The sequence below is a fragment of the Terrapene carolina genome, unplaced genomic scaffold (genome assembly GCF_002925995.2).
Source record: "Terrapene carolina triunguis isolate 2854851 unplaced genomic scaffold, T_m_triunguis-2.0 Scaffold139, whole genome shotgun sequence".
NCBI lineage: Eukaryota > Metazoa > Chordata > Testudines > Emydidae > Terrapene > Terrapene triunguis.
The window spans coordinates 5003426-5020258 of NW_020664490.1; the positions used below are offsets into that span (position 1 = coordinate 5003426).

Below are 16833 nucleotides of genomic sequence, written 5' to 3' on the forward strand. Positions count from 1 at the left end.
GTAGGGCCTCCTAGGTGGAGATTGAGAAGCTGAATTTCAGCTTTGGTTGAATTCTAAAACAAGATTGTTCCTTATGTATGTTGAAGCTCTAGTGAGTTTTTGTGGAGGTAATTCTGAAAGTACCGATATTAAACTTCTTTCTGTTTTCACACAAGAGGGGAAGAGAAAATTATTCTTAAAAAATAGAAACTAACTGTTAAACCACAAATAGGCAGTAGTAATTGGGCAAGTTTGGTACCTGAAATTACCTTTAAATTAACACCTTGAAACTGAGATTTCAAGTTGACTGTGTCCTAATTTAGCATGTCCATATTCCACAAATAAGGTTGGTGCTTTAGCAACATTTTGAAGATATGTAGTTTAGAAATAGCTTTTCTGGTCTGAATATAATGGAGGAGGAGGAGGAGGATGATTAAACAGTAGTGACTAGGGAGGGCATTTAATGGCTACTGGAGGTGTTGAAAGCCTATGCTGAAGCTAAAGTTCTTACCTTAGCCTGTTAACTCCCAGGAAGAACTCGGTCTCAAGTCATAATTGCTAATATAATTTATGAAAATATAATATATAAACAAAAATACTGTTAAGATGACTTGTACATTCAGATGGACATAGGGTTTTATTTGCTGGTTTTTCTTAGCTGTTGAAGATCGATAACTAATATCAAACCAGGATTCCAGCTCAACATTCGAATAGGTTTATAACTTTTCATTTTGGTATTCTGAAAGTTCATACTCATTTGAATGTACAACCTTTGAAATACCTGATTCAGATTGTGTAAACAGGATTACATTTATTTGAAAGGTGCAACATAAGTGCTACCTTTAATATGTTGCTATGGTCAGAAAAGCAGCTGAAAGAGGACAGAAACTATCTAATATGGTCATGAATACACAAGGGTCAAATCAATTTTATGTTAGTGGCAGTAAGCTTATGCTATTTCTTACACCTGTAAGCATTGCACAGTCAACACCATTGTGGGCAGAGTGAGTTGGATTCTATTCAATTTTATGCTTCAAAAGGTTACTAAATTCCTTTTGCAGGACTAAATTCTACCCTCAGTTACAAAACATCCATGGCTACTTCAGTTCTGTCCCTTGTGTGTATGCAGAAAGTAGGGTGTATTATTACATGATCATACAACACGCATGCAGTAATATGAAATACTGTGTAAAATGGTAAGAAAAGATTCAGTTTAAAAGTACAGCTCAACATACCTGTAACTTTCTTTTGGAGGAGCAATACTATAATTCATTGTAAGGGTGAGCTGCAGAAGAAAGGGTAGAGTTCATTAATTTAGGAGAGATGTGTTGATTGTTTTTTATTAAACAACCTAAGCAGACATTCTGCACAAATGGGTGGCGGGGAGAGAGGTTTGTTTTTAACATCCCTAGCAACCTCCAGTCTCAGGCTGGCTGCTTTGACATTCCAGAATGCATAATTCTCAGATGTCATAGTTATCAAAAAACTCAAATGGAATAGCAAGCAGTTGCATAGGGACTTGGGTAAGTGAGGTTCATTATTGGGCACACCAGTCTGTTTTTAAAGATTACTTGGAGTATAAAAAACATTTTGAAAAGTGTGCCATAAAGGGAGATAACTGCCCCGAATAGCATGGATACAGTGTAATGGAGTTCTTGTCGAACAGTGACCTTAAAGGATTGTTCAATTTGGGATGTCAGAACAGATCAGCGTGAATTTGGAGATGGTGGGTAGTAATAATAATAATTATTAAAAAGAACAAAAAGGCTTTACTTAAGGTTTTTAACATGGGAAGTACATTCGACTGCATACTTCAGAAATAAATGGAATTTATTTCTGCTTCGATCTGATAGGATTTGTGCATGGAGCTAATATAGCCATGCAGTACACCAGCCACAGCCATTTAAAATAGAGGCACAGACAATATTTCTACAGCTGCTGTTTTTACTATGCATACAGGAGACAAATTTGTCAAAGTATTCCCTTTGAACAATGTAGTTTTTTACTACCTGCTACAATAGATTTGATTTAAATTAAACGTTGTTGTCTCCATTCTGGCCTGGTGCACTAGGCTGTAATTGACTTCTTGGTGAAGAAAGAAGTCATGTTCACATCCCACCATGCTATATTTATGCTATATTTATCAGTCTGCTGGGGGAAAATCTACAATGTTGTTCATTAACGACTACATACGTGTAAATTTGACATTCAATTAAGTTTCTGTTGAACACTGTTTCTGTGTCCCCACTTTAGACTTTTGAAACTGGCCTTTGTCATAGAAAATCTGGCACACATAAAAACCTCATTTATTGCCTGAACTGTTTTACAACTAGTCAGAATAAAGCATTAGAAAATACACTGTTGGGAACTATTCTGCACTAGCAGGGGGATGGACAGTATGAGAAAAATGGTCTTGAGGATAAGACATTGGCCTGGAACGCAGGAGCTCTGGATTCAGTTTTCTGCTCTGCCACCCATTTCCAATGTGACCTTGGACAAGTCACTTAATTTCTCTATGCCTCAGCCAGCATCTCTAAAACAGGGTACTTCCCTACATTACAAGTACGTTGAAGATGAATTCAGTAATCTTTTTGTGAGTGCTCTGGTAGTTCATTACTGATTAAGAATAACAACACCTCACTCCTATGTAGTGCTTTTTAGCAGTAGATCTGAAAGTGCTTTACAAGAAGGCAGATATGTACCAGGATTGGTAGTTGTAATTGCAGTAATCCTTTAATCTATACAATTCCCTAACATTCATGTATAAACATTGCAACCCTGCTGCTCTATCAGTGATGGCCTTAATGCCCTGCTCTTTTGTCTCACTCCATGCCTTTTTTTATGATTCAGTCTTCTCCTAGAATGCTCTTCCTATTTTTGGTCTGCCAATCTACTACCCACTTCTCATTAAAATTTCTTCTCAAAAGTCTCTTCTGTGACACAACATGAAAGAAAATGACGTGATTGTGTTGCTGTTAACCTCTTCTCTCCTTGTCCTATTCCTGTGCTCTTTCATCTTCCCTAATTGCCTTATAACTAAATTTAGATTTTAAACTGTTCCGGGTTGGTACCTTTTTTTATGTATTCTGACATACCTTGCACACCTACATTTCATGCTGTAGAACAGTAAAGCACAAATATATGTGGTACTTCTTGGGTGGTCATTAGACCTTTCCAAAGTAGATTGTAGAGTACATAGGCATCAACTTCTGTTGTTGCCGGTGGGTGCTCGCCCCGCCTCCGCCCCTGCCCTGCACCCTCCTGCCCTGCTGTTTTGCGGCGGCAAGCGCTGGGAGCTAGGGGGAGAAGCGGGGACACGGCGTGCTCAGGAGAGGAGGTGAGGTGAGGCGGGGAGGGGGGCTTGGCTGTCTAATTTTTCCCCGTGGGTGCTCCAGCCCCGGAGCACCCATGGAGTTGGTGCCTATGGCAGAATAGACTTATCTGAAGTCAGAGATCAGTGTTAACTACTGTAAGGGCTTGTCTGCACAAATATTTAATTTATAGCAAGCCAGGGTAGATCAAACCGGGGTGTGACTCTACACCACACTAGCTGGCTGCAGATTAGCTGGCCCTGTGAACCCTGCTGATGTGCATTTACAGTTCATTAATACGCTTTGATCGAGTCCCATTTTGAAGAGGACTAGATCCAAGCTCATTAATTAACTGTTAATGCATGTCAGCAAGGTCCACATGGACAGTCTGCAGCAAACTAGCGTGGGGTAGATTCACATCCCAGCTTGCCACAGTGTTCATGTAGACAATCCCTGAGTCTTGCAGAACCTCATTACCAAGCTCACTGATGTCATACCTTCTGTTGCTTTTATGAGTCAGCCCAGATGTAAACAATCTGGAGGTAATTGTTTTTGGTGAAATCAGCTTATTCTGGAACAGTATTGGCAAGAATACTTAATGCAGAAATGATTGGTGCATTCAGATAGTACCTCGATTATTCTCTTCAGCAGATTTAAAATAAGGTTGGCAATATCTTAAATATACTTTGGAAGAGGGGAACTGAAACTGTGACACATCTAAGGTAAGAGGAAGAGGGAAGGGAATGATGGTTGTTGGTAGTTGACCTACTTATTGATCAGCAGCTTTTATTTTTGGATGCTGTTGTTTTACTGTTTGTAGCATAGTCAATAGCACTGTTTTCACATAGTGCAATCTGTAGGAAATTTGCTAATTGAAAATCCTTCAGAAATTGTGTGTGGCATATGGCTTGTTGTATGATTAAACAATTAGTTATTAAAGTCAGTGGGGCTATGCTGACTTACACCAGCTGAAAATGTGGCCCTTATTCTATTGATTGTAAATAAATGGTGGTGTTGGCTTAGTTTGGGTGCTTGATTGAAATTTCAGAACTTCAGGGTTTTTAAGTCACACTGTTCTGTTTGAGCAGCAACATCCACTGTAGATGATCATGATGGTCCCTTCAGGCCTTAAAGTCTGAGTCTGTTAGGTTCTCCAAATATGTTCAGTGAACGGCTTTGTGAATTTTTTTTCTTCTACCTTCCTGTCATGGTTCAGGGCAACTGCAACTGTATGCCCTCTACCCCTGCTTCTCCTTCCTCCCTGGTCCATTACGGGCATCCACTGTAGGCTCCTGGCTCCTCAGCCATCACCTCTCTTGTGCAGAGACTCACTTCTGTTTCCCTCCTGACCAGAGGATCTTTTCAGGGATTGGTTCTTGGCCATATGCTATTTAATACTTTTATCAATGACTGGAAGAAAACAACACAAAATCATCACTGATAACATTTGCTGATTACACAAAAATTGGGGGAGTGGTAAATAATGAGAAGAGAGGTCACTGTTTCAGAGCGATCTGGATTGCTTGGTAAGCTGGGCATAAGCAAATATGTGTTTTAATACAGCTAAATGTAAAAGTATACATCTGGGAACAAAGAATATAGGCTCTGCTTATGAAGTGGGGGACTATATCCTAGGAAATAGTGACTCATTAGCACTGGAATGTGTTGCCTAGGGAGGTGGTGGAATCTCCTTCCTTGGAGGTTTTTAAGGCCTGGCTTGACAAAGCCCTGGCTGGGATGATTTAGTTGGGAATTGGTCCTGCTTTGAGCAGGGGGTTGGACTAGATGACCTCCTGAGGTCCCTTCCAACCCTGATATTCTATGATTCTATAAGACTGAAAAAGATTTGGTGGTGGAGGTGGATAAGCAGCTGAAAATGAGTTCCCAGTGTGACTCTGTGACCAAAAGAGCTAATGTGATCCTATGATATAAACAGTGGAATATTGAGTAGGAGAAGAGATGTTATTTTACCTCTTTTCAGCACTGGTGCAACTGCTGGTTTAGTACTGTGTCCAGTTCTGGTGCTCACAATTGAAGAAGGATGTTGAGAAATTGGAGGGAGTTCAGAGAAGTCACAATAATGAGTAAAGGATTAGAAAACATGCCTTATAATGATAGACTGAAAGAGCTCAATCTCTTTAATTTAACAAAGAGAAGGTTAAGGGATGACTTGATTTACAGTCTATATCTACATGGAAAACAAATATTTAATAATGGGCTCTTCAGTCTAGCAGAGAAAGGTATAACAGAATCCAATGGCTGGAAGTTGAAGCTAGACAAATTCAGACTAGAAGCAGGCATACATTTTTAACGGTGAGAGTATTTAACTGCTGGAACAGTTTATCAAGTGTCATGGTGGCTTCTCCATCACTGGTAATTTTTAAATGAAGATTGGATGCTTTTCTAGAAGATACACTCTAGGAATTATTCTGGGGTAGTCCTATGGCCTGTACTATACAGGAGGACAGACTAGATGATCACAGTGTTTCCTTCTGGCCTTGGAATCTCTGAAGCAAGCACATTTATTCTTAAGGTGAAAGCATAAGAGAGAAAATATACTAAATACAAGAAAAGAAGCTACACACATGCTAAAAAGCTTACCCCCAACTCAAGCACAAGGGTCTGGTAGGTGTCAGTCCTTCCAACCCTTTTTCACAAGGATTGTGACTCCTTCTTGGACAGCAGGTCCTATCTGTTTGCTGGATCAGAAAGAAGGCCCTGGGTTAGTTTAAAATCAAGCTATTTTATCCAAAGGTCCTGTCTTTGTCTGTTGGTTAGTGGAGAATCCACTTTGACCTAATATATGTGAGCTGCCCCAGGAGGTGATACCTCTCTGAGGCGGGGCTATAACCTGACTGGTTTGCCTTAATCAGCACCCACTGTTTTTAGTTCCTGGAGGAGCTGTGGTAGCCCTCCCCCTGGAAGTAGAATACAATCCTACATAAACCCTTCATTTAAAACAATGGACCCCAAATATACTTGAACTTAATTCAATAAGGTCTCCCAAGGATCTGTAGGAAATTGCCATTGTCACACTGCTTTTTCTTGCTTCTAGGTTACTCTTACTCGGATTATTGACTAGCAATTTTAGCCCCAATTTTTGAGTTTGTTTAATCTGAGGCAAAGAGATACTGAAATATTATGCTTTGCAAACCACTGCCTTAATCTTGTGGGTGCAAGATAGCATCTTTAATGATCTTCCTCTTTACAACATTGTCCTCTCTTCTGATTATAGGTTTTGTTTTGTTTGTTTTTTAATGATTATCAAAAAACCTAGGTTTTTAGATGCTGGTAAAATTCCTTGCGCTACTATTTCTAAATTTAAAAACTTTAAACTTGCAAGAGAGAAGCTAGCAGTAAAGTGCTCCCCCTTCTCCCAGCAGGTTTCTTAATGTGGTGGTGGTGGTGGATAAGCAGCTGAACATGAGCTCTGTGTGACTCTGCTTACACAGCTCTTATAGGAAATTCAGAACCTATTAAAATTTTTCAAAAAAAAGTATCTCAGAAATGTGGTTAGGAAATACTTCTTTTTCTTTCTGAAAATGTTGGTTCAAATACATGTTGGTTACTCACGATCTAAAGGATGTTATTCAGTCAAACTTCTGTCAGAAAGCTTCATAAAGTTCCACTCAGAAAACTGTAAAAATGACTGTGAGTTTCTGTATTGTGTGTCAGAGATCTTCATGTCAAATATGTTGAATTGCCAATCCTGCACCCTCTACCAGGATTCAGAGGGTCAAACTGGGTTCTTTGTATTTTTGCATATCACCACAAAAAAAGGGCACTGCTTTCAGTGGAGTATCGTAAGTGTAGCAGATTGGAATGAAGTAAATTTTCTTTGTGTCTAAGAAAGAAAGAAACTCTCCCCGCACTTTCAATTAGGAAAAGACTTAAACTAAAGTGCAACAAGCCTGTCTTAAACCAAAATAAATGTTCTCAGCCTTTCAGCAGTTTAAATAGTTCTAAAAATCACACCTTAAATTAAACCAGTGCAATTTCCGCATGTAGTCAAGGGTGAAGTGTCCCTTCAGAGTGGAATCATTCTTATTTCAGTATAGTGGGTTAAACTAATCCCCATAAAACTGTAATGATGCACTTGTCCTTCTGACTATTTAAAGCAATCCCATCCCCTTTTGGGCTGCTTGACTTGGGCTTATCATTGACTCAAATTTAGTCAAAAGTTTCTTAAAATTTCATTTGGTGTTTTGTGTTGCCGGAGTTTGACAAGGATGTTTTTTCAGGTATAAGAACCTTCTTGGGTACTTATTTAGAGCATTAATAACTGATTTCTTAATCTTGCATTCAAAATTGGCATATACCTGGTGGTTGGGTTTGAATGCATTTTGTGAAGTTTGGAAAAGAACACTGAAATGAATAGCAATTATAGACAATTAACAGTGATATGTCACTTCTTTGACTATTTTGAATGTGCACAGTGTACATACTGTGGCTGCCTATTTTAAACATGTGGTCATATATCTAGAAAGCCAGAAAATGAAATGAAATTTCATTGATTTCAAGTGATTACAAATTAAAAATGCACATGTAACAAGGAACTCAAGATGCAGAAAAATCACAGTAATATAATGTGGCACTACAGCTGTGAGCTTACACATTCAGAAAATTCATCTGTTCTTAAAAGCTTTTGTAAACGTGTGTGTAACATGGCAGTTAAGCTTGCTTTGGGAACTAAACGTCGGATTTTCTGATCATGATGTTATATTAAATTAGAAAATATTGCTTGTTTGTGACCGTAGAATGTTTTACTGTTCAAATTCTGATTATAATGGTTTATAACCTACTTGGGTTTTTTTTGATCAATGGGTATGGAGCCAAGTGGGTTAGAAATTGGAAGCGTGTTTAAATCCTCAAATCTCTTCCTTGACCAGCATAGAAGTGGGTGGGTGGGTGGGTGTGTGTGTGTGTGTGTGTGTGTGTGTGAGACTAAAAAGGCCAATAGGATATTGCTATTCATCAAGAGATATAATGTCAAATCAAGGGTATTTTTTGCAGTTTCATTATAAAGTACTATTTAGATCATATATGGAGTATAGCATCCAGGTGTAGCCACCTAATTTGGATAAACCGAAGTATAGAGTGACAAGTGGGAACATTTGGAGTAGAATTTCATTTTAAAATGTTTGAACCTACTGGTTGCTGTTCTACAGACCAGAACTTGGGTACCTAAATTTGTGGAATATATTTAGGAATTTATAGTGGTATGAATTTATAGACAGTGGAATGGACTTCCACTTGAGCTGAGGGAGTTAAGTATTAATCAATTGTGGGGTTTTGGAAGTTGCCCATTTTTTAGGAGGCAGGAGGGAATTTTTGCTGATCAGCGTTTCTTGGATGCATTTTTGGTTTGTTTATTTGTTCATTGAAGTATAGGTGTTTTTAATTTCATAAAATGTTTTGACATGGTAGATTTTTCATCACAATATTGTAGACATGAAGGGTTCATGGTCTACTTGTAACTGTAAGAAACTATTTTTCTATGGACTGTCATTCTTTGAGATGCAATTTACTTTGATTCTACAAGCTTTTCACCGGTTTTTAAACACTTTGAATGATGTTGCTTGATGAATTTACAGTAGTAGTATTGTATTTGAAAACTCTTTTTCCCCTCAGTGCATCCTCTCTCTTCACTTTCTCCAGTCTCTTCATCTAACTGACCACATGCATGTTTGCCTGATCTTACTTCAGGCTGTTCAAGAGCATATTTCATTCTACAGTTATTCCTCTACCTAAAATGTTCAGGTGTCTGTCTAGAACTTTCCCTTTGCATTTTTAAATGCATTTAAAATTACAAGTTATAATTAACTTTCATTTTATTTTCCTGTCTTGGTTTAGATTTCGATTTTTTTTCCTTACCCAGACTTTGCAACTCCTTTAGCATCGTAGATGAACACCTTTATACCCTTATGAGTCCAGGTATTTTAATTCTCCTGTCTGCACTTTTGGCTGTAACTAAAATAGGACAGTTCTCTATTGACTGTGCTTCAAATTTAATATTCACACACATGCACAAATTGACTCCTACCTAAAACAATCAGATGATTTTTTGGTAAGAATTTATCTTCGTCATAGGGCTGGGATGTAGGAATGATTTTAAATGTTTGAGCATCATCTACCTTGTTGAAATGTCCAGATTTAACCTTCCTTTCTAGAAGTTTCAAATATTATATTCCATAGTGTTTGGCTGAAGTGTCTAATTGGAGGTGCATTTCTTTTAATTTATTTTTAATACCAAAAGTATTTAAAACAATGTTTTCAAATTATTTTCTTCAGAGTCAATCTTCATTTCACACATATGTCTTTCCTCTAATGTGTGTGAAATGAAGAACTTAATTGCTTTGTGACTTTTTTTTTTCACTTTTGTGGAAAAGTGTACAACTTAGTAACTTAACTAATCTAAATTTTAAAACTCGTAATTTTTTATTTCAACTACCTAAAGTATGGTCTATACCTCTTTTAATTGCTGTGAGGGTGTGGGTTTTTTGGTTTTGTTTTTTGTCAACCATTATCTTGTCAACAGCCTGCTGTCCATTCAAAGTTCTGCTGCTAAATTATTCTTTCTGATTTTCACTCTTTTTACCTCCTTTATTCAGGCAATTGCAGCAGTTCCCTTTGAATCTGAGAATGTATACTTAAATTTGCCAACTAACACTTAATGATCTTCAGGTTATACACCTCCACTTGTAGAATTTTGTTCATTTTTATTTTTATTTCCTACTCTCAACTTCACATGTTTTCTGTCCACTTAAGTTTATTTTAGATGGATATCCTGTTGTGTACTGTATGCCCATCTAGAACCAGTTTATATTTCTTCTCCTATGAAAAACATACTTTTTTAAAATGCAAGTTCAAAACCAGTAATTTTAATTGTTTTACAGACGAAGTGTTCACATGCCTTACTTATTTTAAGGTGTTCAACTGTTACCTGTCTAATCATATTGTCTGTGGTGTAGCAACTAGCAGTTTGTTAAAGGTGCTATGTAAATGGAGTAAATAACTTAGGCTATGTCTACACTGGAGACCTTACAGCTGCTGCTGTAAGATCTCTTGTGTAGCTGCTCTGTACCGACGGGAGAGAGCTTTCTTGTTGACATAATTAAACCACCCCCAATGAGAGGCGGTAGCTATGTGGGTGGGAAAAGCTCTCCCACTGACATAGCGCTGTGCACACTACCACTTATGTCAGCAAAACTTATGCTGTTCAGCAGTGTGTTTTTTCACACCTCTGAGCGATATAAGTTTTGCCAACATAAGTGGTAGTGTAGAAATGGCCTAAAACAGAAGGAAGCTGTACTTCCCAAAAAAAGGAACATACAAACCTGTTTGAAACAGAGACAGAAATGACCTTTCTTTAGTAGAAGTGGTTTTTACAACTTAAATTTGAAACTGTTTCTCAGTTCTGAGGAACTTTCAGCAGTCTAGTTCCCTAAAATACTTCAGAGTAGTGCCAATCTGTGCAGTGGTGTTACAAAGTCTCAGTTCTGGAAAGGTCCATAATACTAAAATAGAAGAGATTTTGTCAAAATCTCTTGCAAAGGTATTATATAAATTTATAACTCAGATGTTCATAAGGCTAGCGCAATAATGCTACTTAAGATGTAAGGTAGAAGGTAACTTTAAAATCTGTTTATGCAATGTAGTTTTCTATATATATCTATTCAGACAAGCTGTATGCAAATCTTTAAAATATCCCATACCCTCTGCCTAGAAAGTTTTTTGAGCTTAATAGGCATTGTCTATATCTTCACACTTGAAATAAACATTAACTTACTGTATCTGATTTTTAAACAGACACCAAATCCTACAGCAAGTGAGTTTATTCCGAAAGGAGGATCAACTTCCAGGCTGAATAATGTTTCTCAGTCAAGTATGTCTGCCTTCTCTCAAGCCTTGTTCTCTCACCCTTCCATGGGAAGTCCTGCTACTGCTGGACTAGCTCCAGGTAAGTTGGGAGTAATGATTTGCAGTATAGCTATTTAATTATTAATCTACACTTCAAATTTAACCCATTTAAAACTAGGAGTTAAGTTATCAATGGATATATAAAACTAGTATATTCCCGGTTTATCTCTTAATTTAAAATCCGTAGTGCCAATAATAGTACAATATCTTGAAATAACTTTCCAATTAATTTACTACTACTACAATACACCCTTGCTATAATGCCCTTCATAATAACAAACCTTCAGATACAATGAACCCAGTCCCTGGATCTCACCTTGAGCCCCACCACTGCGACAGGCTGGAGGAGTTATTCCCTCCACTTCCCCCCACAGTGGGTCTTTTGTTATAGCAAGGGTGTACTGTATACAATAAATGCTTTTTATTTATTTCTAGGATAGGTATTGTGGATGTAATAATACATTGACTCTTAGGCCTTGTCTACACTAAAGGGAAAAGTCGATCTAAGCTATGCAATTTGAGTTACGTGAATAGTGCAACTCAAATCGACGTAGGTTAGATCTACTTAGCGCGGGGTCCACACTATGCGATGTCGACAGGAGAGCCTTAGTCTTCTCGATCAAGTGGAGTGCAGGAGTCGATGGGAGAGCGATTGGCGGTCGATTTAGCGGGTCTTCGCTACCCGCTAAATAGACCACCGATGCATCGATCACCGCAGCATCGATCCTTTGGTAAGTGTAGACAAGCCCTAAGATTAAAACTAAAGATTTAAGAAAATTCTTATTTTGTAACACCAAAGAAAGTAAGACTTAAAATGACTTGCCTTTTAAAAATTAACTCTGCTGCTATTATTTGTCCTATTATGTAATCTCAGTTTGCAACCCATATTTTGGGTTCTGTTTCCAATTATTTTTCGTATTAAAAACTGCTATAAAAATGTGTTCCATGCAAATCCTGGAATTCAAAGGTGTTCTGGAAAGAAAAACAGTCAGAAAATTTCAAGCAATTTGCACATTAGTTTTCCAAAGTTTGATAAAGCAAAGATATTTTACTAGTTTCTAATTCTTGATAAAAAGCACATATGGGAATACTTGAACAATTTGAATATATACAAATCAGCAAGTCTGGATAACATACATCCCAGGTCTGTAAGGGAATTTGCTAATGTACATACTTGAACCCCTGACAATTGCTTTTGACAAGTCATAGAGAACTAGGGAGGTACTAGAGGAATCAGAAAGAGCAACTGTTGTATGTAATGCTCAGTCTTGACAGTTGCTATCTGGCAAGACTAACTTCAATCCGTAGTAAAATAATGGAAGAACTGTCTAACTATTTAGATGATAACGGAAAAATAAGCACTAAATAGCATAGCTTTGCAAAGAACAAATCATGTTGAGAAAATTTTTGATATTTTTGTTGATCAAATTAACATAAGTGATGGATGACATAATGCAATAATTATATGTGAACTTTAGCAATCTGACTGGAAAACTGTCTTTTTGGTATGCATATGAACATTGTCATCTAGATTGAAAACTACCGGAAAGACTAAGCAAAATATAATAAATGATCATCTGCTTTGGGAACTGTCCAGTGGGGTGCCATGGGGATCCTTCATGGTCCTTCTTTAACATCTTTTAATAATATTTGAAGCGGGAAGCAATAGCATTGAGGGCAGAGAAATTAGAAATATGGGTAGAACATGAAATCAGATTATGCCTAAATCTGGGAGAGAGATTCCGTAATAGATACTTAGCAGATACCAGTACTGAAAAAGATCTGGCCAAGGTTTTAAAATATGAATATAACAGAGTTTTAGCCTCCTTATTGAGATTTCTAAGTGGCATGATGCATCAACAGTGCTTATCTGTCAACAACTCCTATTGTCCATTCTCTGCTCCTCACTTCTGAAAATTTGGTCACTTTTGTAAGAGCCTGAAGAAGAGTATAGAAGCTTGACTTTAGGTTCCTATTTTTGAAAATCTTGGTCTTAGGTCATACTGGACAGCAAGTTACAGACCATGAACTCTGTTGTTAAATTGATAAAATAACAGTGATTTCTGAGTAGCACACTTAGGGCAGGTCCACACTGGGGCGGGGGATCGATCTAGGAAACGCAACTTCAGCTACGAGAACAGCGTAGCTGAAGTCGACGTTTCCTAGATCGAACTAAATTTACTTACTTTGGGTCCACGCGGCGCAGGTAGGCTCCCCCGTCGACAGCGCTTCCTCCTCTCGGCGAGCAGGAGTTCCGCAGTCGACGGGGGAGCGCTTCTGGGATCGATCTATCGCGTCCAGATGAGACGCGATAAATCGATCCCAGAAGATCGATCTCTACCCGCCGAATCAGGCGGGTAGTGTGGACCAGCCCTTAGAGACAAGTTACAAACTAAGCTGCTAATTGTCTCTTTATGCCCTGTTGGAGCTTCATTTAAAATGTTGCAAACTGTTCCTTAGCACTTCAGTATAAGAAATATGCTGATTAATTGGACGGAACTCAGGAAAAAAGCAACAAAAGCTAAATGTGTATAGGCTGGCTTTTTTCATCAGGGAACTTTTTTTTTTTTTAATGTATAGCTTAGCTGAAAAGCAACTAAGTGATATATGTGTTGTTTGGGGGAATAGAATATAACTTTCAAAAGGCATGTGAAGGATTTAAATGTTGAAGAGTAATAAGAATTCATTAGGATAATTCTGAGAGGTGGTATTAGGAGTATTGAGGGACATTGAGCAAGAGTGTTCCAGGTGGGATGAGGAAATGTACTAGCAGTGATTGCTGTTAAAATTTGAAATAGTATCCCAAGAGAAATAGAGTGGTCTCCTTTGTAGGGAACAGTCCTGCATTTGCTCATCCCTTGAGGATGGAAAAAGAAGACCAAATAGATCTTTCTCCTCTTTAATTTTTGATTCTGAGATTTCCCTTGCATTAAGAAGTGTAAATGAAAAACATATTTGAGATATGACATTTGACAGAACTTGTTCCCAAAATGGTATAAATGTCCCTTGAAATCTGCATTTGTTTACCTAGTCTTTATCAACACTGGATGAAGAAAACCTCTGCAACTGATTTTTAAGCAAAACCATTGAGAATGTAGTGACAGCCAAAATCAAACAGGTCACATTTGTCAACTCCTGGCTGCTTCACAACTTCTGTACTGGGGTGCACCATGGAGACAAGACTAATAGAGCTTCAAGGTTACCTACTCATGACAATGGATGCAGGTTACATCTTAGCACCTACACTACTTGATCTCTACAGCTTTCAACTTAGGTGCTGAAATGTAGTGCCACAAAATGCTGTTGACCTGCTTACATGCTATAGCTGGAGAAAACTGCTGAACTACAATGGTTCCAGTTACTCCTCTGCAATGGGACCTAGAAAATGATGATGAGCAGCTGCTGTTCTTCATAAACTCTCCCCTATAGAGTTTCACAAGAAAATATCCTGGACCAGCCTCCTTTTCAGGGTCTACAGGAGACCACTTAGAGTTGGTAATATGCCACAGACCCTGCTGCCTCCAGTATGTCCATGACACCCAGCTGTACAGCTCATTTCTAGAGGCAACCAATGCCATCACAAAGATGTCCGAGATGAGTAGCTGGATGAAGAACAGCTGGTTCAAACTCATTCTGGACAAGACCAAAGTGATGCTGGTCATAAAGAGGAAGTGCTTTGAAGAATTAGCCAGGATGTTATCCTCCCCTTCATTGAAGGCTTTTCTCAATTCATCAAAGTGGTGCAACGGCTCATAGCCCTGTTTTGACTCTTCACTAAGCCTAGATGAACCACATAGCATCAGTGGTGAAAATCTCCTTGTTTCACCTCTAGCTTGCTTAAAATATTGTTGTTCAGACAAGAATCTGACCAGTGATTGATGCATTTGTCACCTCCTGTCTAAATTCCTGTAACTTCCCCTTTCTGGAGCTGAAGGTGAAAACAATGTAGGGGCCTTCAGCTCATGCAGAATATAGCCGCCTGCCTTTCAATGAGCCAGGCCTCTGCAAATACCTCACCCCATGCTCCAATTCCTTCACTGTTTTCCAATCTGGTTTTGTTGACAGTTCAAGACCCGTGATCTTCAAAGCCATCAAATGGGTAAGGACCAGGACCTTGAACTGACAACAGAACAATGTTGGGTGCTAGCAGGGGGAACACAGAGGCGATGTACTCAGTGGCCTGTTCTGTTGAAACTGCGTCTCCATCCTTGACCCACCAAGACAACTGAGCACCTCTGAGAGAATGAAATGTACAGAGCCCAAGATTAAGGGTATGTTTATACTGCACTCAGGAGAGGTGATTGCAGCTTGCATAGGTGTACCTGTTAAGCTTTGATCGAGTAACAATAGCAATGTAGCCGCAGGGACATTGGTACAGGCTTGCCCCCGAGTACAACCATGCCTAGGACCCTGGGTACATAACTCATGCAGCTAGCCCATGCTGCCATCCATGGTGCAGCAGCTATACTGTTGTTTGATCTATCTAGATAAAAGCTAGCTTGGATATGTCTACACAAGTCTCAGTGTGGGGCAACAGGAGAAAGTGTTCTCAGTTGAAGGGGTTTGATTGTAGGCTGAGCTCTGAAAGGAGGTCAGATTAATCTCTTTTGACCACCTGTAAGGTATGATGCACACCCTACAGTTTGAGAGCTTTCCAACCATACCAGAAGGGTACAGGTGAGGGAAAAGAAAAGAGAGAATAAAATTATATATAATCCCAAGCAAAACTATCTCATAGCAGGAAAGGAAGAAGAGCAGAAGACTGTAAAGTTCACTAGGAACCTAGTGCATGCAGATATAATTACCTTGCACTCATTTAGCTACTGTGGTAATGGGCACTGTGGAAAAACTCCCTAAGATAAAAAGTATCAGGGGGTAGCCATGTTAGTCTGTATCCACAAAAACAACAAGGAGTCCGGTGGCACCTTAAAGACGAACAGATTTATTTATTTTTGTGGGTAAAAAACCCTCTTCTTATCTTTACCCACAAAAGCTTATGCCCAAATAAATCTTTTCGTCTTTAAGGTGCCACTGGACTCCTTAAGATTAAAAACAAATCTCTTCTGTATTTAAAGCTGCTGCAGCAAAAACCTTTTGCAAATTATTTTTTTTAAACTTTTATAACATTCAGTAATTTAATGTCCTTAACTAACCCAGTGATTTAGAATACCGGTGAAGCTTTTAACAATTTATATTTATACAGTGTTTTTGTTTGATCTCTGGAAAAAGAATGTGAATGCCTCAATTGCTGGAGACATCACTAATGTTTTTCTTTAGCTTTAGGCTGTGGTTATGGTGAGTGCCAGTGTAAATTTGTGGACGAGAGGAAGAAAATTGGTGGAAAATCTTTGTGTGGTGCTTTAAAACAATTGCACCACTTTTAAAAAGTTCACATGTGCTGTAGACTAGCTAAACTGCATCTGCATTATTATGAAGTACTAATTAAAAGCTGGCTCTTACACCCATTGACTAGCAAACTTCCATTGACTTCAGAGAGTTTTAGGACCAGGTCTCAAATGAAGAATACATTAAAAACAACATGTTGGTGTTTTTTTTGTCCCAGTTTATCCATATGAATCCTCAAAGTCAAAAGACACTTTGTTTTAATTAAAATATTTAAATG

General features: G+C 38.4%; 1 protein-coding gene across 3 annotated transcripts in view; it reads left to right on the forward strand.

The window, feature by feature from the left end:
• The window catches only part of LOC112124089 (poly(A) specific ribonuclease subunit PAN3), a 115460-nt gene that overhangs the window by 52993 nt on the left and 45634 nt on the right, over nt 1-16833 (forward strand). For all 3 annotated transcript variants that reach the window (XM_026653447.1, XM_026653448.1, XM_026653449.1), the window contains one exon: nt 11100-11250. In XM_026653447.1, the coding sequence (XP_026509232.1) occupies nt 11100-11250 (151 nt within the window). The remainder of the gene's footprint in view (nt 1-11099; nt 11251-16833) is intronic.